We start from the raw sequence: 18,047 nt of genomic DNA, 5'->3' as shown, positions 1-18,047 counted from the left end.
ATTTAAGAAGATTGACCCAGTAACAAAGAGGATGCTAAATCTCAGCAGGAAGAAGACAGAGACAAGGAGAACGATAAGGAATCCATTGTCATTATCCTAAAGAAAGGCAAAGAGACCTGAACATGGATAGAGGCATTGGAAACCGAAGGAAATTGCAAACATGAGAAATCTTGAAAATGTAGCATTCATGTCATTCATCAATGAATTAGAAGTGGAACAAGACTTAAGAGAGAGGGAAGAACTTATATTGGGGGGGATATTTTTTCAGATAGGAATCAATATTATTCCATGTTCTCAGGGAAGAAACACATCCTTTAGTTAGAATTTGGTGGAAATCAAATTTGGAGGGAAGAAAGCAAGTACAAGAGAAAAGACTGGGTTGTAGAGAAGTAGAAGTTAGTCAGATTACAGAAAGGACTAGAATTATGGGAGAAAAGCTATTTACTCTAGGATCCTTTTCACTAAGTCTGAAGGTAATCCCCTCATTGCACTGAGGCTTTTTGAGCAAATTCAATTCCAAAATTCATGCAGTTCTTCTAGATAAGCAATACTCAAAGTTCTAGCTACCTTCCAAACATAGTAATCTTAAGTCTGAACTGGTATAAAAATCGCACGGGGATCTTTCAGAATATGTTCCTGGGAGCCATCTCTATAGACCTTGACACAGTTGGTCTGGGGTAGGGGCAGGCAGAAATCATTTACAAAGTCTCCCTCGGTGATTCAAATCTCCTCCCTTGGTTAAGAATGTGACTGTGTGTTTAAAAAGAACAAATCCTCCTCCCAGGTACCTACACACATATACCCATAACAAACCAGGGGTCCCTCTGATGTCAACATGACCGCATAAGCCCGACTCAATGTCCTTTAAAGAGCCGAGACGCTCTGGAGTCACACTTGCTGGGTTTAAAGCCTAGCTTTGCCATGTTTTAGATGTGTGAACTAGAGGAATTTCCTCAACACTTCTGTGCCTCTATTTTCTCAATTGCAAAATGGAATTTTAGTAGTGTCTATTTAATAGTGCCTGTTTTTGTGATGACTAAGATAAAGTTTTTAGATCCTGCCATACAAGAAATATACAATATAACCATCTATTATTTGGAGTTTCTAGGCAGTATCACTTCAACCTACCATATTTGTTACCTAGTGCATGGTGGCACGCACTCTAATGGGAATGGGTGAAGAATGGACAGATTAAGAAGAAAATGGGTGTTATGCTGGGCTTCTCTGTGTGGTTTCATTTTACAGAAGAAAATACTGGGGTTTCCCAAAATATCAAATATCTTCATTTTTAAATGTAAGAATTTAAATACATTCCAAGCTCAGGGAACACTGTTTGTAAATTATCTTGGATCGTATATGTGTAGTCTACCATGGCTTGTATTTACAGTATATTTAGCTGCCTGTATTTAGATGACGGTACATTTCTCAGAAATATAGAAACCCAATTGAGTCAGTAACATTTGACTTCACATTGCCCTATTAAAAAAGAAGAATGTCAAAAATTCGTTTTTAAAAAAGGAAATACTTTATTCTACAATCAGAACAAAACAAAATAATAAAGATGTGTAGAACCCAACAAATAAAAATCAAGACCTTGCTTAACACTCCTCAGCAGTGATGAGTTACATACAAAGTAAACCCATCTTCTCCAACTCTGTTAATGCCTTTATCTCCCAAGCTTGCAATTTTTTCAGGTCCTGCAATAAATGCAACACACACACACACACACACACACAAGACTGTCTTCCCACCCTCCATACTTGCCTGTCTCCTTCATCCCCCGGTACTTCCCACAACACCAAGATTCTCTACGACCCAAGAAAAGCTGCTTATCAGTTGCCAAAATAAGAATTGGTGAAGCCAATATAATCGTAGCCATCAGGGTAGCTTTGGCCCTGTGGGTCCACATACTGCTGCATATGTGAGGTACAGAATGACACTTGTTCTGGGGTTAGGGCCTGAAACATGAAAAAAAAAAAAAAAAGATGCAGTAAAAAGATGTAGTAATAGGGATTCAAAATAGCTGGCTCCAACAGGGGCTTCCAATATGCCCTAAACCCAGGAAGTGGAGAGACTCTGGAAGAAGAAGACAGCCCTGGTCCTATCATGTGCTTTTCTCATGAATCTATAATAATGTCTTTTTGCAGGGAGGGGGAGAGGATTAGCAGATACAAACTGCCATACATAAAATAGATAAACAACAAGATCCTACTATATAGCACAGGGAACCATATTCAATACCCTGTAATAAACTGTAATGGAAAAGAAAAGAATATCTATATGTATGTATAATTGAATCGCTTTGCTGTACACTAGAAACTAACACAGCATTGTGAATCAACTATACTTCAATAAAATTTTTTTCTAAATCTACCATTTCTAATGTATAAGACCGACTCATCTCTTCAACTCAGTTCTTACTGAAGAGTCCCCTCTTACACTGACTGCACAATTTATCCCATCCCCTAAATTTGGTTTATTAAATAAACAGGATAAAATAATGGCCTTAAAACCCAAGTAGCATGTGTGGGGTTAACACTGATAGTCATCAGAGATTGACTGCGGATTTTAGCGCTGGGTCCAGACAACATGAGGTAGCGACCAAAACAAATGATATCTAGTGCATGACAACATCTGAGGGACACAAAAAATGGTGGCGGGGAGGATAGTTGCCTGCAGGAGGCAGCCAGGCCTGAGATGAGCAAAATCTAGATTGCGATGAGAGCATAATGAGGTTGGAGGCAACGGGGATCTGACCTGCTCCATGTCCTCTTCGGTGATATAGGCCTTGTCCTCTGCCAGGGCTTGGAAAGCATCCTCTATTTCATCCCTGGACTTGATGTTCTCTGACTCCTTGTTGATCAGGAAGTCTCTGTAGTCCTTCCAGAAGACATAGCCCTTCCTGTAGGAGAAATAGATCAGGAACTGTGTCCTCCTGAGACAAAGAGGAAGGCAGGCTTCTTTCCCACCCTACTCAGTATCTCAGAGACAGAGGGAAGCTGGGCTCTCCAAGTGCTCTTCTGTCTCAGCTCTCTGAGCCTACGGGCTGTGAGCTCTCTTTGGCCCTCCTCCTCATGCCCTCACAGCCAAATAAAAGGTTTCTTAAGTGCCAGTTTCTGTTTCCACACGGGTCATCCAGCCTGACTCTCTGCGTAGGATTTGGGAATTTCCCACTAGCCGCAGTCTCTAGGTATCTCAAGCTCTTCAAACCGAATTGAAGACCTCTGTTTCTGGTCGTCTTTGGTCCCTGGTACTAGAGAAGATTAGTGCCTTATAGTAACCTAGTCCCTCTATGACTGCTGCAGCCTCACAGGCGCACGGCGGCCCCATCCGGGGAGCTGGCCTCCGAATGATCCACGTCTCCTTAGGACCTCCCACAAGGGAAGGAGTTCTTCTCTCAAGTTCCATTCTCAGAACCAGCTGAAATTCACAGGTCAAAATAAAACAGGAATTGAACAAAAGGCAGAGCTGGTGCCTGAGTTGGAGTTAGTGCCATGGACTTCTGAGCTAATCCTAAAAGGGCACCAGAAGCTGCCTGATTCATTTGCAGTAGTCTGTATCTTCCCACTCTCCAGATGAGTTAATTTCATGTTCTATGGATCATTTTACTTCCTGTGCTTGTCGCCGCCACCCAAGCCCCATTCCCTGCTGTGGTCTGGCTCTTGGTCTTCCTCCTACCTCCAAGGATCAACGGCATCCAGAAATTTCTCAAACTGGGGCTCAGGTTCACCCTCCTCCACCATGGGCAAGAAGTAATTGAGCCCTCTCAGGCAGGACCGGAAATCTTTGTGGCTCAAGCGACCTGTCAGATTCTCATCAAAGTGCCTAAAGAGAAAACAACATTTTCCCAAGTTCGATAGGAATCAGATTAAAAAGGAAGAGAATAGCTTTTGTTGTATCAGCTGGGGCTTTAGTAACATGTCATAACATTATCAGAGGACAGAGTGGGGAGGTGGCCTGTGTTTCTGCACCTTTTTTTTTAACCTAACGATTGGAGGGAAAAGCATAAAATGTAGAATATGAAATAAATGTATTTCTTAAGGTTCAGGAATCTCATAGACCTACTAAAAGCCATAGCTTGAAGCTAAATAACATATTTAGATCTTTATTTAAGATCCTACTAAGCCACATTGAGGGAAAAAATGTGGTTATTTGGAGATTCCTTCTGAATTGTCTTGAAAACAAACACCTGATCAATTATGAAGTTATACTCACTCAAAGGTTGTTCTAAACTCCTCTAGTGTCTCCTCACTCACACCACTGGTGTATCTGAAAGGAAAAACAAAAATTAACCAATGAAATAAAACAGAGAAATAGCAGAAGATATGCCACTTGAAGCAGAAATTTTAGTGACTATTATGCTAGTCAAGTCATCTAAATCAGGGGTTGGCAAACTGTGGCCCATGGGCCAAAACCAGTCAATCACTCACTTTTTTATAAGCAACAAACTGAGAATGGTTTTTACATTTTTAGATGATTGAAAATAATAATAAGAATGTTTCCTTAAATATTAAAAATTACATGAAATTCAAATTTCCATGCCCATAAATACATTTGGGGGGATATGTCTGTGCTCATTCATTTATAAATTATCAATAGCTGCTTTCTCTTCACAACAGCAGAGCTGGGTAGTGAAACCAGAGGCTCCATGGCTCACAAAGTCTACAATATTTACCACAAGGATCTTTACATTAAAAAATTTGCCAATCTCTGATCTAGATAATTAAGGATGCCAAAAACTATGGCTACCAAGGCTACTTTTGATGTAATTAATTTACTTAGGAAAAAAAGAAGTCTTCTCTTCTGCTCTATATTGAATATTTCTTGCATTCTAGACATCTCAGAGGGAATTTGACAAAAGGGAATGCTTTCTGAAGAGATCACATAAGATGATGAATAGACTGAGAAATGGGAGATGAGTAGACTCAGGGATGGGAGCACTGTCTCTCAGTTTACAATAGACTCCCAAATAAAGAGAAATAGTCATTCTGAGGGTCAGTAAAGAGAGAGAATGTTGGTTCTGGAGATGGAGAGATACTCTATCATTGAAGCAACTCTTGTATCCAGTGCCCCAAACTTTAGCCCTTGGAGTCACGTTCCTAACGCCTGACACCACCCACACCTTTCCCCAGCCCTGGCTGCAGATTCTCAATACTTGGCTTGGATCTGTTCTTCCAGATTGTGTTGCATTTGCATTCCGAGCTGGTAGAGCTGTTCCCATTGCTGAGCTAGCTCAATGGTGCTGTATTTAATGTCCAAGACCAGAGCCTCTTCTAAGTTGTCCCTCAGTTCCTCAATCGTGGTCAGCTGATGCTTCCTTGCCTCGATCTCCTCCTGCTTCCTCTGAAAAAGGACAGAGAAGAGAGGCAGTCATCCAGAGTCCCAGAGCCAAGCCTAGGGATGATACAGAAGATGAGAAGCTGATGGGTTCATATTTCCTTTAATTGCTCCTTTTCAATTACTTTCAGGAATTTTCCTGCCCTCTATAAAAAATGAACTACTCAGGAAAACAGGAGCGGAAGAAGAAGTGTCATCTCTGTGTTCCTCATTTACGAAGTGGTGGGAAGGTTAAGTGATACGGCCTCTGCCACTCTGGTAACCTGCAACATGTGAATCTAAGGGTTAGCAGTTATATGCAGCAAATGGGGAGGATCCATGCATCATCAGCTCCCAGTGATCTACATCGTGAATTAGCTACACTATTGATTGTGGGTGAGTTTCTCAGGCCCACTTAAATCTCCCAGCATTCCCTCTTTAGTCTCCTTCATCGGGTTGGACAGACTTCCACAAGAAGCTTCTGTCACCCAGGCACACTGTACGCCGAACGCCAGCATTTAGGCCGTGCTTTTTCAACGGGGGAGTATTTTTCCTTAGAAAGGGGAGCAGTGAATTGGTTGTGATGATGGAGGTGGGTGTGAAAACATATTAGATACCACAACGGCTTATGGCCCTTCAAAAATCAATCCTACCTGACAACATCTTTTTAGCGTTCAGTTCTCTCACTTGGAAGAAATTAAATTGAATTAATTAAATTTTTCTCCTGGGTGGTGGTGGTAGGGGGGGGCGACAATGAAAATAAGGTGAAGAAAACTTGTTTGAGCCCACTGCTTCACTCAATTGTTAAGAGACAATCTAAATTCAGTTTTATTATCTTACTGCATCAAACAACAGAAATCTGACAATGTTGCATGTGGTGCGTCAGGAGCTTTTGCGTTTGTTCCCTGACTTAATCATTACAATAACTCTATAATGTAGATATTATTGATTCCATTGTAAAGATACAGAAATTGAAGTTGAGATTTAAGCAATCACCCATGTCCATGAAGTCGTGGCCGATGGTTAGAATGCAAACTGTTGCCAGGGCTGGCACCAAAACCTGAGGTTTTTTAATTTCAGGCCAGAGAATTTACCTAAATGTATCACCAGAGTTTCTGTGAGGTGGCTTTTCTTGCATTCCTTGTAATTCTGGCAATATTCAGAGCTAATGAGGAAACATTACTTACTATATTTTCTTCCAGTTGGGATTCCAGAGTTTCTGTTTCTTTCAGCAAAGATCTAGTTAAGAACCAGAGGAAAACATTACTCATAGTATCAGAGGTCGATATTCTACACTCACAGACCAGCTCAAAGCCTGACCAGCTCAAAGCCTCTACACTTCTAAGTTCTTCTTCCAAGTTATACGGCCTTTCAGAAATGAATTTTCACAACATCCAATTTTCACAAAACCAAACCCTTCTGTTTACTGGCAGCCTTGCTGGACAGATGAGAAAGAAAGTAAGGCTGCCCGGTTCTTTTCCACCTACAAGAAGATTTCCATACTCCCCTCAAATATACCCTTAACCTAATGTAGGCAAGACTCCGCCTAGCGGGCAGAGAGCCAGAATGATACACACATTGCTTCCCCTCCTACCCCACATTTTATTTAGGCACCATCAGATTGCAATGGGATACAGATGCTCAGTGCTAAGTCCCCCTTAACTAAATCTTCCAGAATGTATAACAAAACAAACAGGACAACACAAAATACTGACCTATCCAGAAAATAAGCCCTGAACATGGACATCCGACACATGAAGCAGAAGAGAAAAGGGAAATCACGTGTTAGGATGGATTACTTCAATGATCTTCTTTTGTTAGATTTATGATACATTCTAAATTCTCTATAGCCAGAAAGTATGAACCTGTTCCACCCACTGTTCCCAAAGTGACCCCCACACCGTGAAGCGCAGAGTCTTCTGTGCAGCTCTTTGCTTTAAGATGAAGAGTTCAGGGGTTGGGTGATAAGCTCAGTGTTGGGCACCTGCTGCCAGTGGATGAGGGACCAACACCAGAGGCAGAGGACAATGAACTGTGTGTCCTCCACCTTCTGCCAGATGGGCTTTTATTTTAAGCCATGATACAAGGTTTCCTTTTGTTCATTGTCTGATTTATCCTTGTCAGTGGGTTTGTAGGAACAATATGGATCATGGATTGTCTAAACCAACACTGTAACTCTCAAAACTCCATCATTTTGACTGACCTGCTGAATAGTCTCCCAACTTTAACCATTTATTCATTTATTACACCCTCTAAGTCTCTTCTTTTCCAGGTCATTTGCCCCAGAAGATGTGACAATGTGATTTTCAGGTATAGAATATTTTGCACTTAATAAAAGCAATTAGCATACATTATCTCACTTGATTCTCATCACAGCTTTAGGAGTCAGGAAACATAATAGTCTGCTGTGAGGTATTCACAGAGTACTCTGCCCTGGTTGTGCCAATAAATACACATGTGACCTTGAGCAATTCAATTTATGTACTGAATTTCTTTCCACGCCTGGAAACAGAGGTAATAAGATCAGCTCTGTGCACTTTTCAAGGTTGCTTTGAAAGTTAAGTGAGGTAATGGATATAGAACTACTTTGTAAAGGACAAAGGGGAATGCGAACATAAGGGGTTGTTATTTTGGGGCTGTAATTATGGACTAGAGGAAAAGAAACTGAGAGTATCAAGGAGAGAATACAGAATGGGCAATGGGATGAAATTCTCATTTTTCAATTTGCAATGATTGATTTAGAGTACAGTCAATTCCAAATGTAGGGCACAGGCAGGATATGGTGATTTCAGGAGAGCACAAATACCGTGAGTTCTCCCCGCTCCCCTCGGATATGTATCTCTTCCCTATAGTGAAAGGGATGTGGGGTTGTGGGGCTTAGGAATCAGAGTTTGGGGGCATCACAGCACACCTGGTCTCCAAGATCCAATCATGGAAGGCACTGGCATTCTGTTCAAATTCCTGGCACATTTCAAAGTTCTTGACCTGTCTTTCCTCTTCCTTTTGCAGCTCCTGCTCCCTTTCCTAAAATCCCAAATCACAGATAGTAGGGTGCACACTGAAGATCTTTCTTTGCAGAAAAACAACTAGTTCCTAAGGTCACTTGCACATCTCCCCTCTCCCAAATCTAACGTATCTTCCAGAAGTATTGCCTATGTGTTCATGTTTCTTCCAGCCCACCTCTCCTCATCTCCCAAAGGTGAAGGAAGCTCATGCAACCTGCCTTAAGTACTTGCAGGTATTACCAAGCCCCGTACCAAACAAGCTAGCAATAAAGACAAACCGTTCCTCTTCTCAATTATTTTTCCAGGTGAAATTTCATTTAAATGAACATAAAAGTAGCTTTAAAGGAAAAGGTAATAAGAGTTGCTATCTAAAACTGGTGATTTTATAGTGAAATTTTTCTTTGTAAACTTTTTAATATTTTCCATGAGCATTATTATAGACAGACAGAAATTAAATACACACACATTAAAAGGCACTTTTGGAGGTGTGTATAAAATAGAGAATGCCTTGGAGTATACAGACTGTAAAGATTTGTACAAGCTTCATGAACTTTTCATAATCCATTTTTAGAGCCACCTCCTGGAGCTTGTGTTCGAGTCCCTGAATCACCACTCAACATCCAGAAGCATCAGACTGTCTAAACGATGGGGCTGGGGGGTATACCTATTATGAACATACTTTCAAATTTTTCTTAGATTGTCCTGGTTCATGACTGCTGTCGCAATATAATTATTAATAGAGATGCTTTACTTCTGAAAAGCCCCCAAACTTGGGTAATAAATGACATGATCATGCTCACTATAGCCAAAGGAAATCTCCGCTCTGCCCCGAGTTACCTTGACAACATCAGATAGGCGCTTCCAGATCCTTTCTAGCACCTCCATCCTTAACCAGGTATAGGGGCTGGAGGGCACATTTAAGGCCTTAATCTGCTGGTCTAGATCGAGTAAATAGTTGAAGTCTGCTTGGGCCCTTGCCAAGGAGTCCAAGAAGGCCTCATGGTCCATCTGCAGCTGCCGAATCTCAATCAGGGAGACACAGTGCACAGGCTCCGACAGGTCCTCTTCGGTGTTCTCGCACCAGTTGTTGAAAGCTGAAGCCTTGTTTGCAAATTCCATGAATAGATCCTCCACCTATAGATTTGGGGGAAAAAAAGGCACCTCCATCTTTCTTGATAAAGCTTATCAGCAGAAAGAAAGACTGAGGATTAAAAAAATGACTGTCTTCAAATATTTTCAGGGTCAACACTCCAGGAAAGCAGAACTAAAATAAATGGAGATGGATACACATGTGAGTTCAAGGTACGGTGTGATCCTAGCATTTTCTCTTTTTGTACCATTGGTCAAGGCTCCCTACAAATGAGGAGGTGGGACGGCGTCTAGGATTATTTTAGCTGTAAGATTCTAAACACGGCAGGGGTAGTTTTCAATGATACGATTTCAAGACTTCTTGTTCTGTAGTCTGCGCTCCAAGTCTACTTGGCACATGTTATACATGTAAGAAAAAGTTTCAAATGAATGAATGGATAAACGATTGAATAAAAAAAAATCATTTGTAGGACAGGCATTTTTTTCTATCTCTCCTGTGATTTTCTGCAGACCACACCTCTCTGATGTCTCTTTGTATATACTGAGTTCACTTCCTACCCTCCTTCTAAACCTCGATCAGGGCTCATCTCATGCTTGAAGCTCCTGCTTAAACCCATTTCTTCCCCTCTAACCTGTACCCTTATCCCTGCGATACTCCCCGGAGTTATTCATATGCTCTGAATGGCTCTGAATGTTTGAATGAGAGAAACAGCATGGATGGCTCCAAACAGTAGGTAGTGAAAAACTGGTTTGGATTTAAAACACATCATACATTTTGGGTCAGCAGATTGTATTTTCAAAGACATTTACATTATACAAATATGAAGATCGGCTTTCCTCACCAAACATAAGGGCTACAGAGGAGAAAACTGACCCAAATGAAAGGGAGATTACAAAGGCAGCACACCATTACATCGTCCCTGCACTCACACCAGCGATCTATACACTCAAATAGACCAGCACAGAGGAAGCTAATAGGGAAGGCATGAAAACTGATAAATCACTTCATATTATTTTCATAATATTATGGATCGACTGAATAGTTTCTGAAGATTTCATAATCAGAAAATAAAGTGAAATTCTTTGCAGTTTGAAAGTTAAGCAAAATAAAATCAGAAAGTGTAGTATCTTCCTATGGAGAATGTGTGTGTATATGTGCATATAAAGTTGCCCATTAATTGCTCTAATTTTTCACTTAAGGTTCATTTTCTGTAGGTTCCATGTCTTCCAGTAGAGTAGAAATTAATTAAGGGTCCAGACTGGTTTTCATTTGTGTGTTTCCTAGTTCACCTAACTCCCTACCTTAACCTGTTGCCAGGCACGACACTTCCAATGGTCTTAAAAGTATTCAGTAATTTCACTGACTATCCTGACTTCCTTTATTTTTAATATTTTCATCATCAATATCATAGCAGCCACCACTAGAAAGAACCTTTTAATAACTTATATCCATATAGAACATAGTGGTTTATATTCCATTTTCAGATCCATTATCTTTTAATAGTAATAAGATAGAGCAAGAGATGGTGGTGATATTCCCCTATTTCATGAATGGAGAAAGCAAGGTTCAGAGATGTGAAGTGACATATACAAGCTCTCCCAATGAGGAAAGATGAGAACATCAGTTATACTTGTCTAATGTTCCCTTTACTGGGTTAGAAAAAAAAAAAAAAAAACCAACACAAGGTCATCCTTGACTCCTAATGCCAGTACTAGTTCTTCCAAACTCTAAGACCATCTATCCCTCGTCTCACCTGCCTCTCTCCATTATATATGCCTGGCTTCCATCATCAGTCAGCAGGATTACATGACAAATCAGTCAAAAGAGAAAAAAAAACCAAACACTTCCTATCAGTCTAAAAAATGAATTATTTCATGCTGAAGAATGTCTTCCTGATCCTTTGCAATGTCCTCACTCAAATGTCTACAGCTAAACACGGTTTCTAGTATCTATTTCTGGATTTCATGGCTGAGGTACAGATAATTGAGAGCTGATTGTGGTTCATTTTTTTTTTTAACCTTCTGTAGGAGCCGCTGTTTCTCCAGCAATTTCTGCCTGTGGGCTGCACAGGCTTCCAGCAGCTGTTCCCAGCGCCTCTGCAGGGCAGCATGACGCTCCTCGATGGCTTTGGCCTGGCTGTGCTCAGCAGCCACCAGCTGGTCCTTTAGGTCAGTTATCTCAGAAAGTCTCTCTTGCTGGAAACTCTGCAGACTGGCATGCAGTGTGTCCTGAGAAAGACCCACAGAGAAGCTGTGAACAGAAACATAGCGCAGATTCCAAGGGCTCCTTCACACCTGGGTTCCACCAGTCTTTCATCATGGACAAGGTAAGATCTCGGTAAGAGTTTAGAATGATGACCAAGGAAAAGGAAATAAGACTTAGAGACTTCAGTGAACATTTGGGATTGGGATTATGGTTAAATTCCAGTGAGTGTATGTTTTAAAATTGGATTTTAGACTAGGTGCAAAATTAATGTTAAGGGAATACTAGAGCATGACATGATATTCCAAATCAAAACTAAATCCTTCTTACAGTTCACATCCTTTCTAAGACTCTTTTACATCACTTATTAGACCCCACAGGTGCCTATCAACAAGGCAACCCTGCTCTCACCTGCTTTGCCAGGAGCTTGAGGAAGGCAGCGAGGTCTTCACCATTACCATTGGTCTTCAGGCTTGTTTCTTTCTCAGCTGGAGAGCAAAGATAATTAATAAGAAGGAGAAGATAGTTGGTCTTGCATCAGGCTTGGTAAGGAGAAAAGGAATATTTACTAGAGGACGCAAGAGAGCCTCCTGACTCACAAAGTCGGTGATTCATTGGAAAACGGGGGCAGTGGGGACCAATGAATTGTCTTCCTAGATTTATGCAGGATAAAACTGACTGAAACAGATCTGGAGCCAAGAGGACTTCTGAGTGCTTCACAGAGCGAAGAAAAACTTCAGATTGGACGTAAATTATAAGTAAATCAAACACACAGCTTATGTCCTAGAATGTTTTGCCATTATGGCCCAATCTTTCTGAATAACACATGTAAAATCACCAATCCGCTCTCTAACCCAGAAGATGTCTTCTGGAATTACAGTACTTAGACATCCCCTCAGCATGTTTGCACACGCATGGGTGTAATTATAATTGTGTCCAGACAGGGGTACAGTGCATGATGAAGGATGTCTTTTCCTCCCATGGTAAGCGACAGAGCCCCAGGATCCATTCTAAAAATGGAATTTACCAGCATTTCTCAAACTCAAAGACCAAGACCCTGGCCCTCCCATGTCATACCTATCCATGCCTCAACCAGGTCAGCCTTCCAGTTGAACTGCTGAAAGTCATAATCATCTTTCAGTTGTAACTTCCAAGCAGCTATTGCCTTGGCCAGAGAAGCGATCTTGTCATTCAGAGCCTCTATCTTAGTTGAAATCTCCTCCTTGTGCTGACTTTCCTCCTGCAACACCACGGTTGAAAGGAGGAGAGAGAAAGATACACTAAGGAGGGTCCAGAGCCAGAAATGTAAATTTTTAAGTACTATTAAAAAGCTCTCATCTCTCTCATTCCAAAAAAATAGCTACTCCCTTCTATGTCTAGTGAAATTATTCTATTATTCATCTATGCCTCAGATGACTATTTCCACCCCAGCGTTTGGACAATCTTCTCATGTTTGTCCACATAAGTGTGATCTTCTTGGTTGGCATAAGATATAAAAGGTAGAGTCATCTCTGGTTAGGGTTCCTTGTATAGCATTTAGATCACTGAGGCTTTGTTAAAACAAGCATTTATTTTTTAAAAAAAGAATGATTCTCAAATTACAAAGAGGTTTCCTTGTGGTCTTCATCTCTAGAGGCTTACAAAGAAATTTCTTCACATTCTTACAATACTCTAGGACCAAAGCAAGTCATTTATAAGATATTTTAAAATCCCATATTATTCATAGGATGAGATTTAGTGTCAATAAATGATTTTTTAATCTGAAAAGTGTACCTATAAGAATTTGAACAAAACACTTCCAGAAAACAGCAATTAAATAGATAATTATTTGCTGAGAATGATAACAATAACCAAAAGACAGCTGAGAAGAGGTTATTAAAGTTCCATGTATGATTTTAGCACTACCCATGATTCTATATTCAGGCTAATCCCTTTATGAAAATACTTTTTTGACCTGGAGTTCCTAGAGAAGCTCACCTTACTCAAGATGTCTCTTCCTTGAGCACAGACATTTTGCACTCGGATCTCATGGACAGCAAAGTCATTTTCCAAAGCTTGGAGCTTCTTTAGAGAGCTCTGTGTAAATGAGTCAAGCTCTGTGTAAATGAATCAAAAGATTCAAGACAAGACAACCTGTCCCACACACATTCTGATTCCCTTTGATGCCATTCACTAGGGATGATTCAAAGAAATGGGCAGACTCGATGAGTGTTCATTTCTCCCTGCACAGCTCTACCAAATTCCTCCCCCCAAACTGGCCACTTGCCAGAAAGGCAAAATCACCAGAAAAAGAACCAAAGGAAGACAAGTGACATTGTTTGTAACTTATCATGTGACTTTAAACTTTTCTGGATTTTGGAATGAGTATTGATCAAGGTAATACATAAGAATTTCTCCATATTGAAATTTATATAATTCTAGGAAACATTCCATCTAGCAGAAAAATATTAAGTATCAAGAACATTTTATACTAAGAACTGACCTGAACATCTTTTTCCACCAGGAAAAAGATTCTAATTCTAATTTTACAGGTGAAAATGCTGAGAAACATTTCTCTACTTCAGAAAAGATTTCAAAGTTAAAGAGAAAAAAAAAGTTGATCCATTCAGCCTGTGACTCACCTGAACAGCAGCCAAAGTGTCTACAGAATCCCCTCGGGCAACCATAGCTTCCTTTTCACTGATCCAAGCTTCCTCCTCCTCAGCAGTCACCATAAATTCCAAGTACTCTAAGGACTCTCCCAACCGAAGTCCTCTGTAACAGGAAAGTAAACCCCAAAAAAGATAGCAGTGGGAGTGTGGGAGGGTAGCACAGCCTTACAAGGCAGCCACAGTTCATCTGGACCAGAGAACAATCTGATATGTGCCTACTGGTCAGCAAGGATAATCTCCTGTGAAAAGGAAAAGAGCTTGAAACCAAGCAGGACCCCGTGGGGCCTTCCCAGGGACAGATGCCTTCACCCCCACCCCGTGTCCCCTGCCTGTTGATAGTAGAGAAAATTTAGCCTCCTAAGCCTTCCCCAAGTTCCAAAGGGCAAATTTCACCAGAGAAGTGAGAAAATGCAGAGACAAAGGAAAGCAATCAAGCAAGACAAAATAATAATAGTTTACCCATAAAATTAAGTCAAGAATCTTAGTTCCTGCTCAAGGGCTACAGATAACATCCTAAGCCACATCCTTGAGTTGTTTTTACAGAGACCAGACTCCCAGACTGGTTGGAGGCAGAAAACGGATCATTCCAAAATGCCACCCTCTTAGCTCACTATCAACCAATCAGAAGAATGTCCACGAGCTGATCAGGCACCCTGCCACACTCTCCCTCACCTCGCCTTGGCCCTGTCATAAACACTGTGCTTTCCTTCACCAGAACCTGATGTGAATAGAATGACTTTGCCACACATCAGGTGACTGGAAACCAAAGTTTGGTTCAGTAACAACATTTGCCCCAGAAGTTCAGTTTTGTGGCATCATCTGCTGTTTGGAAGGGGAGGGGAAACTTGTGCAAACAGAAGTACCAAGACCTCAGAGATGGAGGATAACAGCCAGGAAGCAGAGTCTCTTTCTGCTCTGAGCATTGCAAAGTGCTCCACCACACCACAAAGTGCTAAAGTTCCCTGGAATAAAGTCCCAGGAGGAAATGCCTTCCTTCTGCCACCAAGTACGGAATTATAGGCAGAAATTATTCTATTCCTTATATTACTATATGGTTTTAATTGGGTACGTGGCTATATAGGAAAAATATTTCTTCATTCTTTTATTACTAAGCGATGCACATAATGTTAAAACTGGGGAGATGTATAAAGTAAAACATGTGGGGAACAAGCTAGTTTAAAGGATAACATATGTAGGGCAACCATGATAGAAGACAGCTGCAAGTAAATGCCAGACTAGAAGTGTACTCGGAACACAGAGGCAGTGGTCATTTCTGCCTGGGGCAAGTGGTTTCCCCATGGAAAGTCTTCATGGAAGACTTGAGAGAAATGCTAAGAAAGCACTTAAGTATCTTCTCAATACCAACCCAATACCTGCAATCCAAGAAGAGAATTGGATCTCTTATCCCCAACTCACCGAGCCTTGGCCAACTCTTTGAGCTGCTTCCAGTGTTGAATCAACTGATCCTGCCGCTCCTGGATCTCCTCTCGCCCCACAACATCCTTGTCTCTCAGCCTCTCTGCCATATCCAGCACATTCTGAAGAACACACCCACTCTGTATCACATTACCCCACAATCTCTCCCCAATTATCCATAGCTCCCTTGCAAAGCATCTATCCCTTCCCAGCCTCCAGATCATTTGTAAACTCCATGGTACTTGAGGTGGTCCTGACACTCCTGGGAGAATGAAGAAAGCTGCAACAAGACCTAGCATGCTAAACTTCCCCAAGTATTTGAACAAATACCTCGGCACTTGCATAAGGCTACACTCCGTGACCCGCATTATGCATTATTCATGGTCACAGGGTGACTCTATTCCCAAGCCAGGCTCAGGGTTGTCATCTTTCCATATGGCTCAGCTCACGTGCAGCTTTTCCAGATGTCCCAACCTGCATCCTAACTGTCAACGACTGGGCCTTGGACTGTTAAAAGTGCTCCTTCCAGGGAAGTGCCTGGGTTTCTATGCAGAATTCTTCTATTCATAGGGAACAAAGTGTGGAGGAGAACACTAGTGGACTCTGTGACAAACTCTCCATGCGATCTTGGCGTGACACCTTCACATCTTGTAGCCCCCACCTGTTTATCCATAACATGAAAGAGTGCTATTAGATGATCTCTGTCTCTTCAGGTTTCATGTTCTACTGTTCCCACCTGGATGGCAGGTTCATGTGCCACCAACTCCCCTTCTAGGTGTTTGTGCTTCTGCAGTAAATTCTGAGCCCGCTGTAGATCGCTCCCATAGTCCTGGGATCCCGCTTGTAACAACTTCTCCCTGCGACCAAGGAGGAGAGCAGAAAATTTAGACTTTAGACATCTGAAGTCATCCTAAAACAATGTTTTTTTTAAAGAGTGTACGTGTGGCTGGGGGTGGGGTGGTGGTAAATTCTGGAACACTCTGTGTCAGTAATCACAAAGTTAATTAGCGGGAGAGGATTCCAGCAAAATACTTGACTTATGCCAATGTAAATGAAAATAACATACTGAGCTCCACCATACACACAGCTGTAACAACCTCCCCATTAGTCCCTTTGCCTGTCTCCCTGTGTATCTTCACTTTGCTCAAGAACTTACAATAAATGTGAACTTTCAAAAAATGTGAAAATTACACACACACACACACATACATATACAAACATATATACATATACAACCTTCACGGCTTTTGTTATTTTTGCCTGTGAACGTCAGTAGTGAATTTAGGTAGCATGGGTAAAAAGAGCTGATATTACAGGAGTCATGGCAGTTGGATTGGCTCTGCGCGTAAAATGTTTAAACATCACCACGAGGCGTGGTAAGGGACTGTGCAGACAAGATTACATCATCTTGCTATTTCTAAAAAAGTCATACTTGTTGCCCTTTGCACATTTCTTTCCTGAAATTCATTAATTACTAGTAAGAATCAGCAGGTTTGTAGAAGAGGACCATGATGAGGCAGGGTAAATAGGAAACAGGACGAATCATTTAATTTGCTAAGATTTTCCTAATCATATTTTTTACAACAAAAGTAGAATTAGTAATAATACCATAGCAGGTACTGTGTAACATTTCCGGCCAGTGTCAAGGTCAGTGGCATGTTAGAAACACTGGTTACAGAAAGAATCATGGCAACGATCTCATCAGTCCAGAAGCTGTAAGCGCTCGGCTGTCTTATTCAGAATGAGTATTAACACATTCTGCGCACTATCTAAAACAAACATACATGGTTTCTTGATTTTCTTCCCAGAGTGTATGTGAACTCCTCCCCACTCCCCCCATGCCTGTCTCCCTCTGTCTGCATACAGTGGAAAAATTGGGGAAAAAAATAAAACCCATGTTCATTTTAGGATAAGGCAGATATGATTAAGAAGAAATACAAACTGCAAGAAACAGATACATATTGAACTTCAGCATCAAATGAGAACATGTTTGGTGGTGTTCTGTCTGTTTTCCTGGATTATCCATGTGCGGCGAGCTGGCAGCACGTACTCTATCCAGGCTTTCTCATCGTCTAGGTCCTGGAAGAGCTGAGACAAGGCTTGGGCCTCTTTCAGTTTCTCATGGTGTCCCGCTGCCAATTTCTGGACCGCCAGGAAGCGCTCGTTAACATTGTCCCTTTTCTCCACAATCTGGTCAGTATTGAAAGTCCCGCTAGAGATCAGATCAGCAGCCAACGCGTTCAGGTCCTCCAGTGCATCCTGGAAAGCCCAAGTGTTCTCCGTGAATAGCACAGTACAGGTGTTAAGTAGACCCTGGACTTTAACCACCACTGGTTTAGGTTCAAAGATGGGGTTTTGAAGACAATG

General features: G+C 41.4%; 1 protein-coding gene across 1 annotated transcript in view; it reads right to left on the bottom strand.

The window, feature by feature from the left end:
- Positions 1-1,730: 1,730 nt before the first annotated feature.
- SPTA1 (spectrin alpha, erythrocytic 1) overlaps positions 1,731-18,047 on the bottom strand; it is a 55,535-nt gene continuing 39,218 nt past the window's right edge. Inside the window, 17 exon segments of the mRNA XM_006178276.2 lie at positions 1,731-1,958; positions 2,758-2,902; positions 3,679-3,825; positions 4,216-4,269; positions 5,156-5,343; positions 6,504-6,555; positions 7,032-7,049; positions 8,228-8,340; positions 9,159-9,455; positions 11,430-11,639; positions 12,025-12,101; positions 12,691-12,863; positions 13,592-13,689; positions 14,235-14,367; positions 15,681-15,802; positions 16,417-16,537; positions 17,731-17,939. Of these exon segments, the coding sequence (XP_006178338.2) occupies positions 1,833-1,958; positions 2,758-2,902; positions 3,679-3,825; positions 4,216-4,269; positions 5,156-5,343; positions 6,504-6,555; positions 7,032-7,049; positions 8,228-8,340; positions 9,159-9,455; positions 11,430-11,639; positions 12,025-12,101; positions 12,691-12,863; positions 13,592-13,689; positions 14,235-14,367; positions 15,681-15,802; positions 16,417-16,537; positions 17,731-17,939 (2,283 nt within the window). The 3' untranslated portion in view covers positions 1,731-1,832.

Source organism: Camelus ferus, chromosome 21 (assembly GCF_009834535.1).
Source record: "Camelus ferus isolate YT-003-E chromosome 21, BCGSAC_Cfer_1.0, whole genome shotgun sequence".
NCBI classification, from domain to species: Eukaryota; Metazoa; Chordata; class Mammalia; order Artiodactyla; family Camelidae; genus Camelus; species Camelus ferus.
The sequence above is the reverse complement of the archived record's forward strand: the minus strand, read 5'-3'. Positions and strand labels throughout refer to the sequence as shown.